The sequence below is a fragment of the Lissotriton vulgaris genome, chromosome 1_2 (assembly GCF_964263255.1).
Source record: "Lissotriton vulgaris chromosome 1_2, aLisVul1.2, whole genome shotgun sequence".
In the NCBI taxonomy this organism is placed as follows: Eukaryota; Metazoa; Chordata; class Amphibia; order Caudata; family Salamandridae; genus Lissotriton; species Lissotriton vulgaris.
In genome coordinates, this window is record NC_141686.1 from 101,787,449 (window position 1) to 101,808,668 (window position 21,220).

Below are 21,220 nucleotides of genomic sequence, written 5' to 3' on the forward strand. Positions count from 1 at the left end.
ACTCTGCTAGAAGGGCAGGGCTTGATTCAAATCTGTCTGCTAGTTAACCCTCACGCTCCAACAGACCTTGAGATCTTTTTCCTGTGATTTCACTGCTTGGAGCATATGTGAGAACCCCTTTTTTCAGAGAAGATTGCATCGCGAGGCATTCACCCATTTTTTTGTTGTGTTCAATGCCCAAACAGATACTTTTTGACCCTGAATTTTTGTTGCATTTTTTCTTCTGCAGGATTTCTTTGGATTCTTATTTCTAAAAGGCCTTATGCTGGGTTCTCTCAACCTTGATTCAGGGTAGTTTTAATGCCTTGCTTTGCAACCCTTGCATTACTGATAAACGACAGTAAAAAATGGCCAATATTGCCAAGGAGTTTCTTTCCTGCCCTTTGTGTTTATTTCTTCCTCACTGGGACCCTCTTGAGGAGACACTTAACCCCTTCGCTGAGGCGGCTATTCCGCCGCAGCACTAAGGGGGTGGGGTGGCCGCGCGGCGGCTCCATACTAGTGACGGAACCGCTCCGTCACGGCTCGCGGGTGAGCTGTGCTTGTGACGGAACGGTTCCGTCACGAACCCGCCCGCCCATTAAAGCGTCAGCGTCAGCGCAGGCGCGGAATTCGCGCCGCGCAGGCGCGGCGAGCGGGCCGTGACGGAACCGTACCGTCACAAGCACAGCTCACCCATGGCTTGTGACGGAGCGGTTCCGTCACAAGCATGCAACGGGTTAACCTTTAAAATGAATAGTAAGTGCAGAGCGGTAACCCAGCGGAACCGCCCTTTTTTAGGGCAGTCAAAACTCTTTATCCTCTTTCTTCCACAACAAAATCGCCGACATACATAACAGCTTTGAAAACCAGTCCGCAGAACAGCCCACTCCACCCACCTCCGAACCAAAACAGCACTCTCACAACCTTTCCGCCTGGAACCCAATCACCACTGAAGACACCATCCGCCTGATGAACTCTATCCACTCAGGATCGCCTACCGACCCATGTCCCCACCACATCTTCAACAAAGCAGACTCCATCATCGCACCCCATCTCCGCGATGTCATCAACTGTTCCTTCAACTCCGCTACCTTCCCGGAAAGCTGGAAACATGCCGAACTCAGCGCCCTTCTGAAGAAACCCACAGCAGACCCCTCTGAACTTAAGAACTACCGCCCCATCTCGCTCCTCCCATTCCCTGCCAAAGTCATTGAAAAAGCCCTCAATAGTCAGCTCGCCGCCTTCCTCGAATCCAACAAATCCCTCGACCCTTCACAGTCCGGCTTCCGAGCCAAACACAGCACCGAAACCGCACTCATCGCAGCAACAGACGACATCCGAACGCTACTGGACAACGGAGAAACAGTTGCCCTCATCCTACTTGACGTCTCCGCTGCCTTCGACACAGTCTGTCATAGCACCCTCATACAACGCCTCAACAACGTCGGAATACAAGGAAAAGCTTTAGACTGGATCATCTCGTTCCTCGCCGGAAGAACCCAGAGAGTCCGCCTCCCCCCATACAAATCAGAGGCCACCGAAGTCATCTGTGGTGTACCACAAGGATCATCACTTAGTCCCACCCTCTTCAACATTTACATGAGTCCCCTCACATCAATCGCGCGACAACACAACCTCAACATCATTTCCTACGCAGACGACACCCAGTTGATCCTCTCCATCACCAAAGACCCAAACACCGCCAAAACCAATCTACACGAAGGAATGAAAGAAGTAGCCGAATGGATGAAGAACAGCAGTTTAAAACTGAACTCGGACAAAACGGAAGTCCTCATCTTAGGATCATCCCCCTCTGCCTGGGACGACTCATGGTGGCCACCGGCCCTGGGTACAGCACCCATACCTACAGATCACGCACGTAACCTGGGCTTCATCCTAGACTCCTCCCTCTCGATGACCAGAAAAGTCAACGCCTTCTCATCTTCATGCTTCAACATCCTACGCATGCTCAAAAAAATCTTCCGCTGGAACCCCACCGAAACAAGAAAGACAGTCACCCACCACTGGTCACTAGCCGTCTGGATTATGGAAATACCCTTTACGCCCGGACCACAGACAAACTACAGAAAAAACTCCAACACATCCAAAACGCCTCAGCCAGACTCATACTGGACATTCCCCGTCAAGCCCACATTTCCGGTCACCTGAAGGAACTCCACTGGCTCCCCGTCAACAAGAGAATAACGTTCCGTCTCCTTACCCACGCACACAAAGCCCTCTACGACCTAGGACCCGAATGCCTCAACACACGATTGTCCTTCTACACACCTACCCGCCAACTACGATCATCCAATCAAGCCCTCGCCGCAATTCCGCGCATCCACAGATCCACCATGGGAGGAAGATCCTTCTCCTACGTAGCGGCCAAGACCTGGAATTCTCTCCCCACTCACCTCCGACTTACACAGAACCACCTCTCCTTCAGAAAGCAACTAAAAACCTGGCTATTCGATAAGTAATGCACCCACCCTCCCTCAAGCGCCTTGAGACCCTCTGGGTGAGTAGTGCGCTATACAAATACCTGAACTTGAACTTGAAGTATTGGACGCTAAGCACAGTCTGGGAATATGGACGCATCATGTAAGATTCTACATGATCTGTCCATCATTTGTACAATTTAAATTAAACTTTTGCCGGCCTAAAGGGCAAAAGATTTATGAACCTTGATTTTTAGATATTTTTCTAAATTAACTTGCATTTGGCCAGGCTTTTTTAGAGGAGTTTCCAAACGATAATTTGTAGACCACAAATTGTGGTTTAAAAGAAATGCATGCACTAAACTCGCAGGAGTTTCTAGCATTGGGGTTCATCATGTCGGGGGAGTGTTGTATGGGACGATGGAGGCCACACGATGGGGTAAGAATACACAAGGGCAACACAAGACACGTATTCATGAAACTGCACATCACCAAATGTTTTTATCGATTCAAACACACGCAAATTTGCTTCACTCACTAAATTGTTAACTCAATACATCCTGGAATTAAATCACATCATAATCATTGCACTAAATAGAATGTATTGAGGGAATACTTTAGTAAGTAAATAAAAGATGCAGATCCAACAAGAAGGTAAAAAAACTGACCTAGGATTAGGGCAGCAAAACTCCTAAACTAGTCCTGCATGTATGATATTCTGAGATACTTATTTTCCACAGATGGGTTCAATTCTTGAGACTAAGAACCCATGCAGTTTCTAACTCACATTATTAGGGTGCAGCTTTTTAGGTCTTGTCTACACAGCGGATGCGCTGTCTCTTCAGGACCTTTACTTTTCTAACAGTGAGCTTGGAGACCACCCATTGCTTACCAAAGTGTTTGCTTCTTATTGGTCAGCTGCCATAGGGTTCCTTCCTCTTCGTCTGTTTGTAACTTCCCTGGATCAAGGACGCATTACTTGTGTCATTTCACTGCTATTTTGTTTTAGGTGCTACATTTTTATTTGTGTTTAAGCATTCTACCAGATTGTGACTCCCTCATGTGATTCTCCTCCCACTGTGTTCTGCTCACCACCTCGTCCAAGTTACAGCAGCTCAGCTGCTGTACAACATGTCTAAAAACATTGACAAGGCCAATATTTTGCTTAGGCGAGACCATGTTTAAGAAGAGGTTCTTTACAAGCATCCAAATAGTATGTATAACATAACATGCCTGATGCATAAGTCAGTAGAAAATGTCCAACATATACCTTCCACAAATTTCCATTTGCACCTGGAAGGAAAATATCAGTTTTTGCTAATTCATAGTATTTCTTTATACATAACGAAGAAAATAAACACATAAATACATTTTTGTGTATTAGGAAATTCACATTTGAGAACATAATGGCTTATTCTGCTCTTTGACAAGTTACCATAAGAATGCATAGCTTCTAAAAAGACTCTAAGTAGGTCATTTAAGTTATTTTTGCAGGAAGTTTGTTTCGGTGTACCTGCTTGGATCAATATAGGTTGTGAACTAGGAATAATTAGAGTAAATCAGGTGCTTTAAATTTGTGAATGGACAAATTCACTGTGAGCGTTTGCTTCCTTTAATGGTGTCTTCATAACTGCAATTTTCTGTCTTTGGCCACTCTTGGGGGCCTCCTATTCGTCATACGCAAATGGAATAGTTTGATTCTGCTCTGTACCTGTCTACCATACTCGCAAAGTCATATTTTGCCCACAAGTGCAACTTATTACACCAGTGAAACATAAAACTGTGAATGGGCATTTTACTCTACTCATTTTTTGGTAATTGGGTATGTACTTATTGGAATTTTGCCAATATTGGGAAAATTACTGTAATGGGTTAGCCCCAAAAATATGAACCCAGCTTTGATATTGTTGGGATCATGTTTTGAAACAATTAAGCAGCTTTCATTCAAATAGGATATCGCAACGTAGAACAACTGTTCTATTACTGCATCCTATTATTGCCACTTAGGTCTGTGTACGAAGATACGGGCCAGCAATTGTGACTCAAGCCGATTATAAGCATTATTACTAATTTGCGGCAGTACACATTGTGTTATTGGAAGTGACATACATTTGCGCCCTGCTGCACACTTTGTATGCAGCAGCTTGATTGTAAACTCAACTACACAGAAACAGAACTTTGGAAATCTTGGCATAATTGCACAAGCCCTTTTGGAGGGCATAGAGGGGAAAGCACCACTTCTTCAGGTCCAGGAGGACTTTATGATAACGTTGCTCACACAGATCCTTGTAGAGAATCTGTGAAGATTGTTGCACATTCCTATGCTTTAGTTTAAATCAGAGAAAGATGACTGCATAGATACGTAAGAAGACACTATTGTGGAACATCTCCATCCTATGTGTCACATGTCTTGGAGGTAAAGATTCCTGCACTCCAAGTCTCTGAGGAATTATTTAGAAAGGTGGATCTTCCTCAACTGCAGGTGGCACTGTTGTTTACAAGGTCCACAAGGTTTGTAAAACAGAAGACTATATCTAGGAGGGCATCCAGATGCGACCGGTGTCACCCAAGCATAGCTCTCTGGTTGTTGGAGAAGCACAAAGTATCTTCTTGAACATGAAATGTTGTTTGAGACATGTAATATCTGCCGTTCGGCACCCAAGCAGATCTCCAGGTAGGAATTCAGGATGGTATGAACAGGAACTAGCACCTTCATGCAGCTGTCCAGGTACATTTGTGTTGCATCTTCACTGATGCTTTACCAGTGTCGACGCTCTCAGTCGGACTCTGTCCTCTGATAGACAAGTAGGTAAGCCGTTTCACCCCTGGAAGACAAAACAAAAGACTGAAGAAAAAGTGAAGAAACACAATATATTGACATGTAAAGAGTAGGTTTCATGTACATATCCCAAGCAAGACAAATCTGGTTACAATACACGTCATCTAGGAAGAAATATAAAGCACGGGACATAACGGTAATCTATAAATACATGAGGATGGACCTTACCAATGGAAGTTGGCGTTTCCAAAAGTGCACTTGACATCATCCCAGGACACCTGTGAAAATATACAACGTAGAAAAAGAAAAGACGTTAGCAGAATACCATGCATTCCTGTTGAATATGGGTGGATGGGAAACAATGTTTCTGCGCAAAAGAAGCAAACCAAAAAAAAACTTCCTCTATTTTAAAAAATGTTAAAGTAAAAATAGTAAGGAACAATAACAAGATTGTAGGAATATCTGAGAAAAACAAAATGATTGGTATTACCTGCCATAAAAGTAAAGAGCTCCATACATTGTAGGATCCACTAGTTTGAGCAGGTTTTTGTAGAGAATAATAGTTAGGTATAATGTAAGTTGAGGGCTATCTTTTGTACAGTATGCTTATTTAAGTGTATTTTTGTAGAGGTTGATGCTGCTTTTCGTGACAAGGGGTGGTGCGAACAATATGATTCATATGCTGGCAAAGTAGTTTTTTATTGAATTGCCCTTTTACAACTTCATACATTTCAAAAAGTGACTTGACAACAAATAGCAAATTCTGGACCAATATAGCATATTTGAATGAGTCCTTTTCAAGAGATTTTATTATTTTACCGACTCTGGCAAGTCACTGTAAAAACATTATTTTCTCTCTTTACATGTAAAGCACAGATTCACAATCTTCGTGCAAAGGTATTCTGATCCTTGACATTATCCTCACCCTGGAAACAAGACTTCTCCTTGCTGTAAAGAATAGCTTTTTTGTCCTTGAAGAACTAGTGTGCCTATGAAGCAGAACCGTTGAAGGTAGGAGTAACAACCAGGAAGAGCTGGGAAGGCGAGGACACAGGACTGAAAGAAGGAAGTCTTGCACTTGGAAATATAAGAATCTTGAGGGAAGCCTGATGAGTGTCAGCTTGCTGGAGAGATGTGATTCCAAGAAGATCAGCATGATGTTTAGCTGGCATGTACACAAAAAGCAGCACCTCTGCAGTGACTTAAATTTAAGTGTACACTGAAAGCGATGCAAGAAAAGCGCATGAGGCAACATGGAGCCCCCGCAGCCACCCTAATAAATGACAACACAAGACACTACCACTGTGATCATAAAAGTAAACACGGAAAGCAGTGCTAACGTTGCCGCTAATTAAGTAAACAGTGCCCCAGCAACCTAAAGAAATATAATAACAGAACCACTGGCATTTACACATACCTGAAGTAATGTCCGTATCGCGAGGGGCCAATGAAACCCCTCACCAGCCCTACAATGGAAGGGCATAAGAAACCAAGCACTGCACAGGCAAACAAAACATAAAACAGTTCTACAAGTGGATGAAAATAGTACTTGAGCCTCGGGAGACTGATAAGAGAAGAATACGAGGAATAAAAGGCTACACCCAATAAAAGTGGAGAAAAAGTAAGTGGCAACCACTCGGACCAATGAAAAGTAAGGGCAGAATGCAATCCGCTTTTAAGATTTATATTTAATGCAATAGATTTCACAAGCAGCAGGTGAAACCTAAAAAACACACTGAAACTCCTCAGACTAAAGATGACAAGTGACTTCTCCAAGAACATGGGAGGTCACGAGAAACATCAGACTAGGTGGCCTGTATAGCATGGTTGTTTGGCTGGATATACACTTTGAATGTATGGAAATGTTAAACTGTTTTATCAACGCCTTTTTTATTAATTACGATAATCTATATTCTTTAGGTTTTTAGGCGTGCAGTATCGTTTAAAAAAATATGCCTTTAAATCTTAGCCTTGTATTTGTATATAAGATTTCAAAGCACAAAATGTTGGCACTAGGAACAGTGGCGTACCAAAACTTGAGGGGGGCCCACTGAAAAGTACAGGGAGGCCCTCCTGCCCCCTGCCCACCACTGACCACTTTGGTACCACTGTATTCTGCTGAGGAGGACCACCGAAACTCGGGGGCACCCTGCACCAGGAGGGCTGCGAGGGCTAAACTTACGCCACTGTACAGGCACTTTTCAGTCATTATGCACTTTAAATGTTATGTAGCATGTTTTGTGGTGTCGTAATTTGACAATGACTGGGTTAGCGTTAAGCTTTGCTACACATTATTCCCTTATCTTGACCATAGTTGTTAAACGCCATTTTGTGTGTTACGGCGGCCATATTAGAGAATGCGTTGCCTCGTGGTCAGCATGCCCTTTCGTCCGTCCTCTGTACCACTGACCACTCGAGTTTGCCCAGCAACAGGCTATTTTTAGTAATGGTCAAGCCCGCACATGCGCAGTTTTGATTGACCAGTCATCACTTAGGAATGTTCCGTCCAACTGACCAGTGGTGTTGTAACCCCTCCCATGAGCTGGGTGTGTTCCAAAAATGACCATATATGTACCTAAAACTCTGTAACCATGTACCGCCTATCTTTTAATGTCTGTAAAACTGTATAAAAGAAGGACTTACACCGATGTTCAGTGTGATACTTCTTGCATTGCCGAAGGGTGCTGTAGGAATGTACCACCACCCCATGGGGTCTTAATAAACTTGTCTTTTGCATTTTCTAGTTTCCGTGCCAACAGTTCTTATGGTGTAGAGGGTATTCTGCAGAGTATGTAGGCCTGGAGAACCCAATACCACAAATTGGCGACTCATCGGCGACTCGGATGCCCGAAGGAGAGGTCGTGACGAAGGATTGGAAACTCGCCATGGACGCGTACGCTGCCACTGAGTGACCCGAGTCTTGGCACCCATGGTGTTTTCTTCCCTTCCTTCTGATCTGACCTTCCAGGTGGCGCTGGTCCCCGACTGAGATCCTGTTCGTCTGAGTTGCTGTACAGTGCCTGTTTGGCTGATTTGATCAAAGACCTTGGCAGTTGGAACCTGGATATTTGAGATTTGGGTAAGAATTGTGATTGGTAAGGTAGTCTGCGGACGCTTATTGTGGTTCTATGAATATGAATATGTTTTGAGTTAGCTAACATTTGAGTCTATGAATTTATGTATATGTGTAGTGCACTCCACATAGGCAGGCATGTAGAGATGTTTCTCTAACTTTGTTTGTATTTTGAGCGGCACATTTTGTGTGAAGTATAGTAAGTGCCATGTTTATGGTGTCACGTTTTCGTGATACGTTTTGAACATGCCTGTTTTAAGCACACTCCGAGGAATGTGCTGTCTTGGGAATGGTACCAAGTACAGATTAAACGAATATCAGCCGGCTGCCCCAGAGGGGACCCCTAATCGTGAAATGTATATTAAATTCGGCCTTCCCCCTATATTGTATAGCAAATTATGGAACAAATACACCAAGTCTGATCCCGAGTTGCAATGGCCACTACATGTGTCGTTTGATTTACGAAAGGTTCGGTTTGTGGAGCAATGTTTGTTTCAACGCAGGTCTAGACAGAATATGTTTGATTGTGTACGAATGTGGGAGAAAGCAGTGCGTGAACGGATGAAGCGTGAGATTGACTTGGCGGAAAAAGAGCAGCGCAAGGCTGCTCGAGATAAAGCTTTACAGCTGGAGGAGAAGGAGTTGCAGGAGAAGAAAGAGAGGGAGGCACAGGAACGTAATTTGCAAACGAGTGGTCAATTTCCTATTCGACGTCCGCTTTATCCTGTCCTTACTAATGAAGTTGATGATTTTTCGTTATTAGATCGGTCTCCGCCTCCGTACGTTTCGCCTACGGCTCCGGACGAGGACTGCGGTGATGAAGATCGAGATAATGCGAGTACGAGGTTAACTGCTGGTAGAGCCGCGGATTTGCGCAGTTTTGCTAGAAAACTGAATTTGAATAAAATAACTTTGTCAGAGGTTAATGCTGAAAGGAATAAATTGTCAGAACGAGAACAGTTGTGTTTTTTAAGTACCTTTGCAGATGAAGTTGTTGAACGATTTCGTAAGAATTCAGAAGATTTAGAATCTAAGGATATATCAGTCCATCATGAGAATATGCGTAAAGGTCTATTTGTTATTACAGATGCGGATGCCTTTTTCCTGCGATTGGTCCAGTTACGGGTTGAGGCGTCCAGATTGCGGGAAGCACGAAAAGCATCAGAGAAGTCCGTTCCGGGGTCGACAGCGCAATCCAAAGAGTATTCTATCTTTGGAGCAGATAAGAGTTCTAAAGTGCATGTTATGCCTATGCGTGAAGCTGCACCTTTGTATGTTCCCCCTAAAGGGCAAGGTACCAGTGATGATAAAACATCTGGGGACGCAAAGGGGTATTTTATATATAATTGGGTGTATACGCCTTGGAATAGAGCGGATGTTATGGCATTGAAAAACGCTTTACCCGATTCCCGTAAAAATCCGGCAGCCTTTCATGAAGGGGTGGAGGGGGCTATTTCTTCCTGTGTTATGACGCTGGTTGATATTGATCTTTTCTTTGGGATGATACTGCCCCCTGATATGTGGAGATTTGATGATCAAACAATGTTAGGAGCAAATTGGAAAGATATAAGCCAGGCTGATTTGGATAGGGAGCCTGCATGTAAACCCTGTCAACTGATTTTAGATCTCCCAACAGCTATTTTGAATAAATTGAAAATGCTTGTCCCCCCTAAAAAGATTGATTGGACTATGTTAGCCTCATGCAAACAGAAACAAGATGAGTCGGTATCTGACTTTTTCACACGTTTCGAAGAAGCGTTTCATGATTACAGTGGACAGTTGTTAACAGATGATACGGGTCGGCATCTGTTTGTCGATAAGTATGTGGCTAATCTCCTACCGGAGATTGCAAAGCGGTTGAAAACTAGTGAAAGTTCTTGGACCACGGCGACCCCTGCGTCTTTGCTGACTATGGCTCAGTATTATGAGCGGCAGGAATTAGAGGCTAAAGAAAATGTTGATAAGAAAGCGAAGGAATTGAAGACGAAGGTGATGTTGGCACAGGTTCGCGGTGCGCAATCTAGAGGGAATGATAGAGGCAGGCGAGGAGGGGGTAATGCGTCGTATGGTCGTACCGATATTGCTGAGAACCAATGTGCATATTGTAAAGAGTTTGGGCATTGGGCTGAAGACTGTCCGGTGCTTCGTGAGCAACGTAGCCAGCGTGGTCGAGGAGGTGGAAGGACACGGAATAGTTATACGGGAGCGAGAGGTGGAGGAAGTGATCGTGGTCGGTTTGAGGCGAGGGGTCGTGGTCAGGATGAACAAAATACTTTTGATCGACGAAATCAGTATCAGATCTCGGAGGGTGAAAATGTGGAGAGTCAGGATTATGTGCACGCATAGGATTGCGTAGGATGGGGTGTGGAATCGGTTGAAGTGCCAGTAGATCAAAGAGGTCCATATGTATCAGCGGGCGTTTTGGGTTCTACTGATCAGTTTTTAGTTGACACAGGAGCTACTCGTAGTGCTTTGTCTAAAAACTTGGTTCCAAGGACTCCCCTGTCTGGCGAAACGATTACATGTATAGGGTTCGATGGCACACCCTCTCCAAGCCCATTATCACAACCTTTTGCATTTTGCATTGATAAATTTTTTGGTCTATGTCCATTTTTGTTGTCGCCCCATACCCCAGACAATATTATGGGCATAGATTTGCTCAAGTATTTTCGAGCAACGATACGTTGCGCTCCGGAAGGAGTGCGAGTTATTTTGAACGACAATTATCCAGAGACAGGCAGGCTTTGTACCATGCAGGAAATTGAAGCGTTAGCCTCTCTTCCACACACGTTATGGGCAACATCAGACACGGATGTGGGACAGATGCTTATTCCGCCTATTCGAATTACTGTCAAGGGGGGTGCATCTTTGCCACGTGTACCGCAGTATAAGATATCCAGAGAGGGTGAGATCGCCCTGATGCACATCGTTCAGGATTTGATTATTGCAGGAGTAGTGGAGGAAGTTCCCTACAATGTCTGTAACAGCCCGATTCTTCCGATCCTAAAGAAAGATACTGATGACAAAATCTATCGATTTATTATTGATTTGAGGGAAATTAACAAAATTGTAGTGCCCCAGTACCCGGTGGTGTCTGATATCACCACCTTACTTACTTTGGTCCCCCCCACTGCTACTACTTTCTCTGCTATTGATCTTAAAAATGCGTTCTTTTCCATTCCCATCCATCCCGACAGCAGATATCTGTTTGGCTTTACGTTAAATAATAAATCGTATAGATTTTGTCGTGTTCCTCAAGGTTACACAGAGAGCCCTAGCATTTACAGTCAGGCTTTAAAAAGACAGCTCGATTCATTTGAATTGCGATCTGGAGTAGCCCTTATTCAATACGTTGATGATCTACTGTTGGCTGCAGACACCTATGCACAATGTGAAGAGAGTACTCTTGCCTTGCTTTCTTTTTTGGCTCAGAATAATCACAAAGTCTCTAGGAAAAAGTTACAATATTGTAGACCAAAGGTGACCTACCTCGGTCATCTTTTGTCTAAGGAGGGACGTGCATTAACATCTGATCGAATTCAAGCAATTTTAGATACACCAGTCCCCCGCACTCAGAGAGATGTGCGAGCCTTCATAGGATTAACGTCCTTTTGTAGACAGTGGATAGTGGGGTTTTCGCACATTATAAAACCGTTGTTAGCGTTACTGTCCAAAACTACACCAATGCCCCTTGAATGGACAGATGAATGTCAGAATGCTTTTGAACAATTGAGACAGGCCCTTTGTTCTGCACCCGTGTTAGGTACACCAGATTACACAAAGATTTTCACGTTGTATGTGCACGAGAAAGATGGGTGCGCATTATCAGTGTTAGTGCAGACACACGGGGATAAGCAGAGGCCCTGCACATACTTTTCGGCCATTCTTGATCCTGTAGCACGAGGATTACCTGGGTGTTTCTGAGCAGTTGCAGCAACATCAGTAACTATACGACAGAGTGAGGGAATAGTTTTGTCACACAAACTGTTGGTTTTAGTTCCCCATGCGGTAGATGCTCTGCTAAACCAAACGAAAACCCAGTATCTTACGAGTGCACGTTTAACAGGATATGAGCTTACACTCTTGGCGCCGCATATCACACTAAAGAGATGTGCTACCCTGAACCCTGCCACTTTATTGCCGTATCCGGTTGCGGAGGGCCAAGAGGAAGAACACCATGACTGTGTTTTCCTGACTGAAGAACAAACAAAGGGTCGTGTCGACTTACAGGATACGCCACTTCCAGATGTGGATGGGGAACTGTGGGTTGAGGATCGTGTTTCAGGCTGCCAGATGGCACAACTTCTGCAGCATATGCGATCACGACACTTAAAACAGTGGTAGAAACAGCACGAATACCACAGAAATTGGCCCAAGCAGCAGAGTTAATAGCTTTGACAAGAGCGTGCGAATTGAGTGCTGGCTTATGTGTGAACATCTACACAGACAGCCGGTACGCCTTCGGAGTAGCGCATGACTTTGGCCTACTCTGGAGAGTACGTGGGTTTTTTACTTCGCATGGAGTACACATTATGCACGGAGAACTGGTGCGTGATCTCTTGAATGCGTTGCTTTGTCCAAAGAAAGTGGCGATAATCAAATGCAGTGCACACAAAAAGGTCACTGACAAAGTGGGGCAAGGTAATGCTTTTGCAGACAGTATAGCAAGAGAAACGGCTATGTCACGAAATGACTCTCCAATGTATGTGGTGAAGTCACAGGCTGAACGATGGCATGATGCCAGAGAGGAGATACTAGATATTCAGAAATCAGCGACTGAGGCAGAACTTGCAACCTTGGCAGCAGAGGGAGTGCTGGACGATGAGGGTTGTTGGAGGAGTAAAGATGTGGAACGATGGAAATTGCCTGCAGCTTACTTGCAAGCGATGGTCCAGATGACACATGGGTTGGCACATGTTGGAGCTCTTGCAATTACTCGATTGCTAACGCGAGTTTGGGAGCATCCTGAGATTGCCAATACGGCCAAGAGAGTAGTGCAGACCTGTCTGATATGTTTACAACACAATCCTGCAAAAGGGACGCATACTCCGAAAGGAGGGTTCGTTCCACCTGCTGCACCGTTTGAGGTACTGCAAATGGATTACATCCAGCTTGAGCGTTGCAATAACCTTAAGTATGTCTTAGTGGTGGTGTGTGCTTTCAGCAAATGGGTTGGGGCCTTCCCCACGAAGGATAATACAGCGTTGACAAAGCGAAGGTTTTGCTCAAGGAGTATTTCCCTCGATACGGCGTTTGCAAATTTTTGTGGAGCGACAATGGTCCTCATTTTGTTGGGAAAATTGTGGAGTACGTGTTGAAGGGATTGGGAATCCAGCAGAAGTTTCATGCTGTGTTCCATCCTCAGTCAGCAGGTCTTGTTGAACGGTACAATGCTACTTTGAAACTTAAGTTAGCAAAGATTGTGGCATCCACGTCTTTGAAGTGGCCGGATGCCTTGCCTTTAGCATTAATCTCTATTAGATCAGTGCCCCATTCCCGAACTGGCCTCACACCTTACGAAGTGGTGTTTGGAAGGCCAATGAACATATGGGGAGTTCCTAAGCCTCGATTGTTACATGATGTGCCTTGTATAATGATGAACGATTATTTGGCACGATTAACAAATGATTTACTCTCTATTCATCAGCAGGTTCGAGAAGCGCTCCCTGACAATTCCATTGGAGAGGCTCATAATCTTCGTCCTGGCGACCATGTGATGATCCGTTCGTTTGAGAGGACAAACAGCTTGGAACCGAGGTGGCGTGGCCCCGAGCAGGTATTGCTCGCAACTCGAACGGCTGTGCGAGTTACCAACAGGAAGCGGTGGGTGCACTCTACTCACTGCCGCCGTGTCTCTCCGGATCTGGTGAGCCCGACTGCGCTGTCTGACTACCGAGACATCTTGGACGAGGAGAAGAGCCCAGCTGTAACGTCTGCCGAATCGGAGAGAGCCTTCCCGGACCACACTGTTTCTGGACGAGAAAGATACAATCTACGACCACGATAAGAAGAATTTTTTTTGGTGCGAGACTGGTTGAGTTACCGCTCTGGGGTTTGTGAAACGGAAGCCGGGAATCTCAAGGGGGGGGGGATCAGTTCTGCCAAGTGTAGCGACACCCGTCTTGACCCCGGAGAAAAAAACAACGGCTACCTCGGAGCTCAGCACTCATATTTTTATTTTTTAGTTGTACTTTTGAGACATTGTGAACTTTGAACTATGGCGTCTTCCGCAGCACGAGACAAAAGAATCCTTGGTGCTGTATTATTTGTGTTGACAATTGTTGTAATAGCTGTGATAGCCTGGGTAGTAGAACTTGTGGTGCCTGTGCGGGAACATTTACTGCCGACTACCCCGGCTCCATCTGAACATTTTCACTCTACCGTACCATGAAGAACTGCACCGACAGACTTACTTGAACAATAGTTTCATTCAAATTCTGCATCACACTCACAATATGACGAACACTTTTAACTGCTGGGTATGTGGAATGTTGCCTGGACATCAGAAGAAAGGAGGCACACCGCTTATCCCACTCCCATTTTCTCATAATGGGTCTTGCAATGCCTGGTACACCCTCCTGTTCACTTTGCGATGGCCAACAAAAGGGGGACTGCTTTTTCGTTTAAATAAAATTTGTTTCAATGATCGAGACGGCTATCCGCAAGCTGAAGGTACTATGTTTAAATGGGAAGAGTACCGCCCGGATAACGTGTCTGCACCACAAGTCTACAGTAATTATCGAAGTGTTAATATGTCCAATTCTCATGTTATTAATGTCATTGATACAAAAGCCGATCTTTGTGTACGTAATAAAGGTACAATCCCAGTTGGCAGAAGTGAATGTAACACCACTCTCACCTTTGATACCCCGAATGGCATTTCATTTGTAGCCTCCCGAAATACGTACTTCATATGTGGTAATAAAGGATATCATCGTCTCCCTTTAGGATGGTTAGGAACATGCTACATCTCTTTTGTATTGCGCCCTGTATTTATTGCTCCGCCCATGTATCATAATGATTATATATTATATCACGATTTTATATTGAACAGAGTTAAGAGAGCAGTAGTTCTTGATGACATAGACCAAACAGACACTGCGTTGCAACAATATGTTGACTTTAATTTGGGTTTGTTTTCTTTTGTGGGAGCTGCTCTAAACAGCCGGAAAATACGACGATTAACTCGTGTTGTTGAAGCTGTTGCCAATGATACTGCTTTTGCATTAGGGAATTTAACTGAGGAGCTTCAGATTTCTAGAATTGTAAAGCTCCAGAACCAGATGGTTCTAGATGTAGTTCTAGCCGACCGAGGGGGGGCATGCCGTATTATTGGAAGTAGTTGCTGTGTTTCTGTGCCAGATAATTCACCATCTGTGTATGATGCCATATCCAAATTACATAAAATTGCTGCTGAGATACATCCTGACAATGGTACATGGACCTTTTCGGGTGGTTTTGGTCAATGCTTAGTACATGGGGCTGGAAGTTACTGACGATTCTCTGTATAATAATTGGGATATTATTCTTCTTATGCTTATGTATTCAATGTGGCCCTGTATTATGTTCTATGTGTCTATCAGCTTGTATTCCATCTAGACGAGCTTCTGCCAAAAATGAACAAATGATTTATAAAGAAGTGGCCCAGATTATGTCCATCGATATAGAAGATGAGTATCCTGATTATGTCCATTATGAGGTAGCTTCAGCTAAACGCTAAAAGGGTCGTCTGTCGTAATTTGACAATGACTGGGTTAGCGTTAAGCTTTGCTACACATTATTCCCTTATCTTGACCATAGTTGTTAAACGCCATTTTGTGTGTTACGGCGGCCATTTTAGAGAATGCGTTGCCTCGTGGTCAGCATGCCCTTTCGTCCGTCCTCTGTACCACTGACCACTCGAGTTTGCCCAGCAACAGGCTATTTTTAATAATGGTCAAGCCCGCACATGCGCAGTTTTGATTGACCAGTCATCACTTAGGAATGTTCCGTCCAACTGACCAGTGGTGTTGTAACCCCTCCCATGAGCTGGCTGTGTTCCAAAAATGACCATATATGTACCTAAAACTCTGTAACCATGTACCGCCTATCTTTTAATGTCTGTAAAACTGTATAAAAGAAGGACTTACACCGATGTTCGGTGTGATACTTCTTGCATTGCCGAAGGGCGCTGTAGGAATGTACCACCACCCCATGGGGTCTTAATAAACTTGTCTTTTGCATTTTCTAGTTTCCGTGCCAACAGTTCTTATGGTGTAGAGGGTATTCTGCGGAGTATGTAGGCCTGGAAAACCAATACCACAGTGATTTTATTTAACTGAAATAAAAATGTACTTCTATACTAACCAGTACTACAGCCCCTGACTGTATTGTAGATCATGGGAAAAGTCTTCAAGAGCTGTGTGATAAAGGCAGCTGACAGGTGGGGTATAATCATGTGGACTGATCTCAAACTTTGGTCTTAGTTTACAAAATTATTCCAAATAGAAATTGAAACAAAGGCGAATATTGAAGGGCAGAAGTTCACCAATGGATAAAGAATTCTCTGAAGCAGAAGTAACCTATCCTAGGCAGGGATAGGCACACACCAAGGATACCCTTGCGGTTGATAGTGCACTTTACATATAACAATTTAATAGTCCATTTAGTATGTGTGCAAGAAAATCAGAAATCCCTAGAAACAATTTTTTAGATGTATTAGATGAACTGAATAATCAGAACGAAATACTATGATTATTGACAACAAGATAGAAGGCTTTTTGAAAGAGTTGAACCAGACTTTTTTTAAACAAAGAATTATTATGTATTAATGGTTATTGATGAAGGCTGGTTTCTGCCAGAGACAAGCCTGGGTAAACAGCATGGATAGTTTTAATCATTTGAAAGGTCTTAATGAATTTGTATGACAAAGTATCTGGTGAATAATTAGAAGTATAAATACAATTGTTTTCCCAATGTCGGACCGAATATGTCTTTGTTTATACAATATATCAACACATGAATCCTAATCCATAAATTCCTGTTTTCTATTGACACTAGAATCGCCTGTTTAACCCTGTAAGGACAGTTTGGTGGTCCTCTAACAAGCTTTGTATGCCATTGCAAGGCATCATATGACTTTTAATGGTGCAGTGCAGTACTAGCATTTCTTAAGTTCCCAATAAATGCTGGCACCTACATATTAACAACATAACTTATTACTATAGCCTTATAATGTACTTTTAAAATGTGTGTCCAAGTGTAGCATCTATGAATTGAAATTTAAAAATATTAAGTATAAGTGCTCAAGAAAACCTTTGCAGGTGTATCAATTTGAGTATTGGGCTCCTTACTCTGGAATGCCCTCCTCGCACATCCGAGATGAGATTTGAAGGTACCGAAGACCACCTCTTCAGATTGGCCTGTGGTTAGATAGCACGCCATCCACTCAAAGTCATCTATTTTCCTACCACCAGTTTCCTTCCAGATTGACCAAAATCCTCTCATCAATGAGTATTTTTGATTAGCCATTTGTCTTTGATTAGAAGACTTCCAACCTGCTGGTCCCTGCACTAACGTTTATGAGTCAATCCATCGAAGTCTTACCATCTGCCAGGTGGCCTCTTGAAAAATAACAACCTGGTCAACTCTTGCACCAGTTGCTCGCAGGCTTATCTGGAATGGCAGCATCTACAGTCTATAGAAGACACAGAACCTCACTGTCGGGTCACAACTCTTGCCCACAAAATGCTTAGCCTATCCAATAGACTATCGACATCGACTGGTGGACTCTCAGGATACTGACTCCTAAAGATAGCTATCTTCAGAGGTAGTGGATCCTGTTCCACTAATATACCTTTTTCTTTCAAAAGACTACAAATGTATGAGCCATTAAATAGTACTTGCAATACACGAACTTCGCCTGCCCTGACAGATGAACCCCAGTTAACAATGACTCAGGAGGGAGACACTGAAGGAACCTTCAACTGTACCAGTGACTCTATTAGGAGAGGACCATCCAGACTTGCATTCAGAGCCACTGAATCAGAGGGCTAGGCATATCACAGCAAATTGATGCCTTCAATCATTAATGTCAGGTACTTAGGTCCCATTGAGTAGGACCTCAAAGACCATTTGTAAACAATACGGTAAAAGATTCAATGAGTCCTGAAGTGGTAAAAATTGGCAAGCGCCCTTTAAAAAAGCTAAGTTATAGGTTTTCTTTGTGTTGAAATAGTGATACATATTTCAGTGGGACTGGAATAGAAAGGAAAATCAGATTAAAAATGCATCTCACCTTGCTTACACTGGAATCGTTAAAGCTGTACCATCTCTGATCCTTTATGTTCCTGATGTATGAGCAGTAGTGGCCATAAATGGGGGTTCCCGAATGGGCAACGACTGCAAACAGTTCATACTTCCAGTCTGCCTGAAAGATACAATGCACTCAAGAATTTACAGAAACAGCTCCACCACTGGATAGAGAAGTCATACAGACAAACGCACACTCAGAATACTATACAATAAACACATCCTGGTAGAAAAAGAGTATTAGTGTCTTGAGCCTTAAACAAACATGTAACACAAAAAACACAAAGAGCTCTGAACTTTGTTAGAGGAAAGTTTAATAGAAAGGAAGGGCCAAATTCAGAAGGCCTAACCGGTTAGTCACTAGACCATGACCTTGCACACTGAAGCATGGATCCCTCTCCTCACAACCTCTGACTGATCTAATTCTCTCAAATAGCAGGTCCATAAAAAAGTAGGTGGTGTAAAAGCTGTCATTTACATCAAAGCAATCAAGTCCTATACCTTCACAACCTTTGGATGTCTATTGGTTGTTGGGATCAATACCCCTGTAACAGATTTAAGACTTATATATACTGTCTCCCTGGAAAGACACTTATTTGTATGAGAGGACTCACACATACATCACTAAATAACTGTCATCTACCCGTCACCATATGTTTCTCTGATAATTTAATCTTCACTGGGGAAGTCTCAGCCGTGGGTTTTAGTGGTGTGGTATTTAAATGATTTGAATCCTTTCTTTTCAGGTGTACTCAACAGGTAATATTTTGCTTGAAACGTCATATCTCAGGTTAGGGGGAGGGTTTCTTTTGCATTCCAGCTATCCTTTTCCACCTTAACTTATGATCTTGCGTTATTCTGCCTAATGAGTCTGGAGAGAGAGTCTGAATGTTTGCTGATGGCACATAGCTCCTATTCAAGCTCTCATGTATGTTCTGTATTTCAGGCAGTAAGCTCGTGCCGGATTGTGAGGGTAGAAACTGGGACACTGGGAAGCCACAAAGTGGAACAAGGGATCAGGGAGATAGAGGAAGCGAATGACACAGGGCCAAATCTGCAACAGATTGAATGGGCCATACCGAATAAAAATAGCTGAGAGGCCAAGCCCGACAAGGCAGACAATCCAATGTTCAAGCAACAGAGCTGGCCATCCAGTTAGTAACAATTATGAAAAGGCAGCCAACCATGTATATCACTGCTCAACCATCCACACACTCACGTAGGAAAAGGTAATCCACCACACTGGGCAGTACAAGACCTTAAGTGATGGGGCTACACTTTGGCCATTGATGAAGGATAGATGGAAGGTCACTCCCATTGTGATGCACCCATATGACAATTAAAGCATACAAGAACCCCACAGGGATTTGACTAGCCGATTGCAAGAACCCAGCTGCCACCAAGGAAATCAACCACAAGGAAAACCAACAGCCATCTCACTCATGATCATTCCTCTGGACCAGTACCTGTCTGCAGACACTTACCACAAAACATCCCCCTAGCAAAGGCCACAGACAGGCTTGGCACAGAACAGAGTCCAAGTGATGGAGCAAGGATTCAAGAAAACGAAACTTGCTCGAAACAAAACCGTCATTAACTTTAACTAACCATTAAAAGTTGTAGATGAGACAAAACTAATGTACACCAAACACTGACATGTGGGAAGAAAGCTTTACACATGCTTAACTAATGTTGAAGGAAGTGCAATGCGACTAAAACCGCTTTCATTAAAAAAAAAACCGCTTTGCGCATGTGCAATCCAGAATTACGAATCCAGATAACGTGACTAACTCGCTTTTGGAGGGAAATCTTTGTGCATGCCCAAGAAGGACTAACATTTGGTCCTACGGAACTGCATGCCTTGCGTCTGTTTGCCTGAACAAAAAAGAAAGCTGCTTACGTTAATGCTTTTGCCCAGGAAAATAATAATAACATAGATAGTGTAGAAGTGGGTGGTGAACAGTGAGAATTATACGTTTGAGAAAATAACATCTGTTTATGATTCTTTTAGCAATAGTGTGCATTTGGGCCTGTTTCGCATATGACAGGGAGAGAAAATGGAGTCGAATGACGATGAGATTGCGCATGCTCAGTAGATTCGGAATATGAGCCAATGACCGGAGAAATGAACTGCTGCCAAATATCAAGGACACAAGATGTGGGAAAGTGAAGACGTGTATGCCTCGCATATGTAGACTGCATTGAAATTGTTATTGAAAGTTGCAACAATATATGAATGTGAAAGGAAGCATGAATGAGCTAAAGAGGAAGGGTTTGCGAAACAATTGTACCTTAATAAAAATGAATATGTCAGCATAGTGTGATGAAAACTCCCCTAGCCAATCATATTCCGTATTTTATTAATAATTGCAACTATTGAGGGTGGGACATGCAGAAATGAATACTATAACTAGAGTGACTTTAGAATGTTAGATAGTGGGTTGGTGATGCGATTGCCAAGCCCAGAGAAGCTTGCTGCTGCTGGGTCGAGAGAGGGAAGCTGGGTCGAGCAAGATCAAGAAAAGAGAGGAGAAAGCAGGCTGGGAAGATTCATATCCGAATGACAGCCTGATTGGATTTGAAGATTCTGGAAGAACATCGAGGAGGGAGAGAGTGTAGGAGAGGGATGTGCCGTGGTCCGTCGGGTTTGTAGAGAAG

General features: G+C 43.6%; 1 protein-coding gene across 1 annotated transcript in view; it reads right to left on the minus strand.

Moving 5' to 3' along the window:
• Positions 1-2,892: 2,892 nt before the first annotated feature.
• The window catches only part of USP18 (ubiquitin specific peptidase 18), a 182,850-nt gene continuing 164,522 nt past the window's right edge, over positions 2,893-21,220 (minus strand). Inside the window, exons 9-11 of the mRNA XM_086952917.1 lie at positions 18,549-18,680; positions 5,428-5,477; positions 2,893-5,245 (exon numbers count right to left, since the gene is read on the minus strand). Coding sequence (XP_086809043.1) covers positions 5,197-5,245; positions 5,428-5,477; positions 18,549-18,680 — 231 coding nt within the window. The 3' untranslated portion in view covers positions 2,893-5,196. The remainder of the gene's footprint in view (positions 5,246-5,427; positions 5,478-18,548; positions 18,681-21,220) is intronic.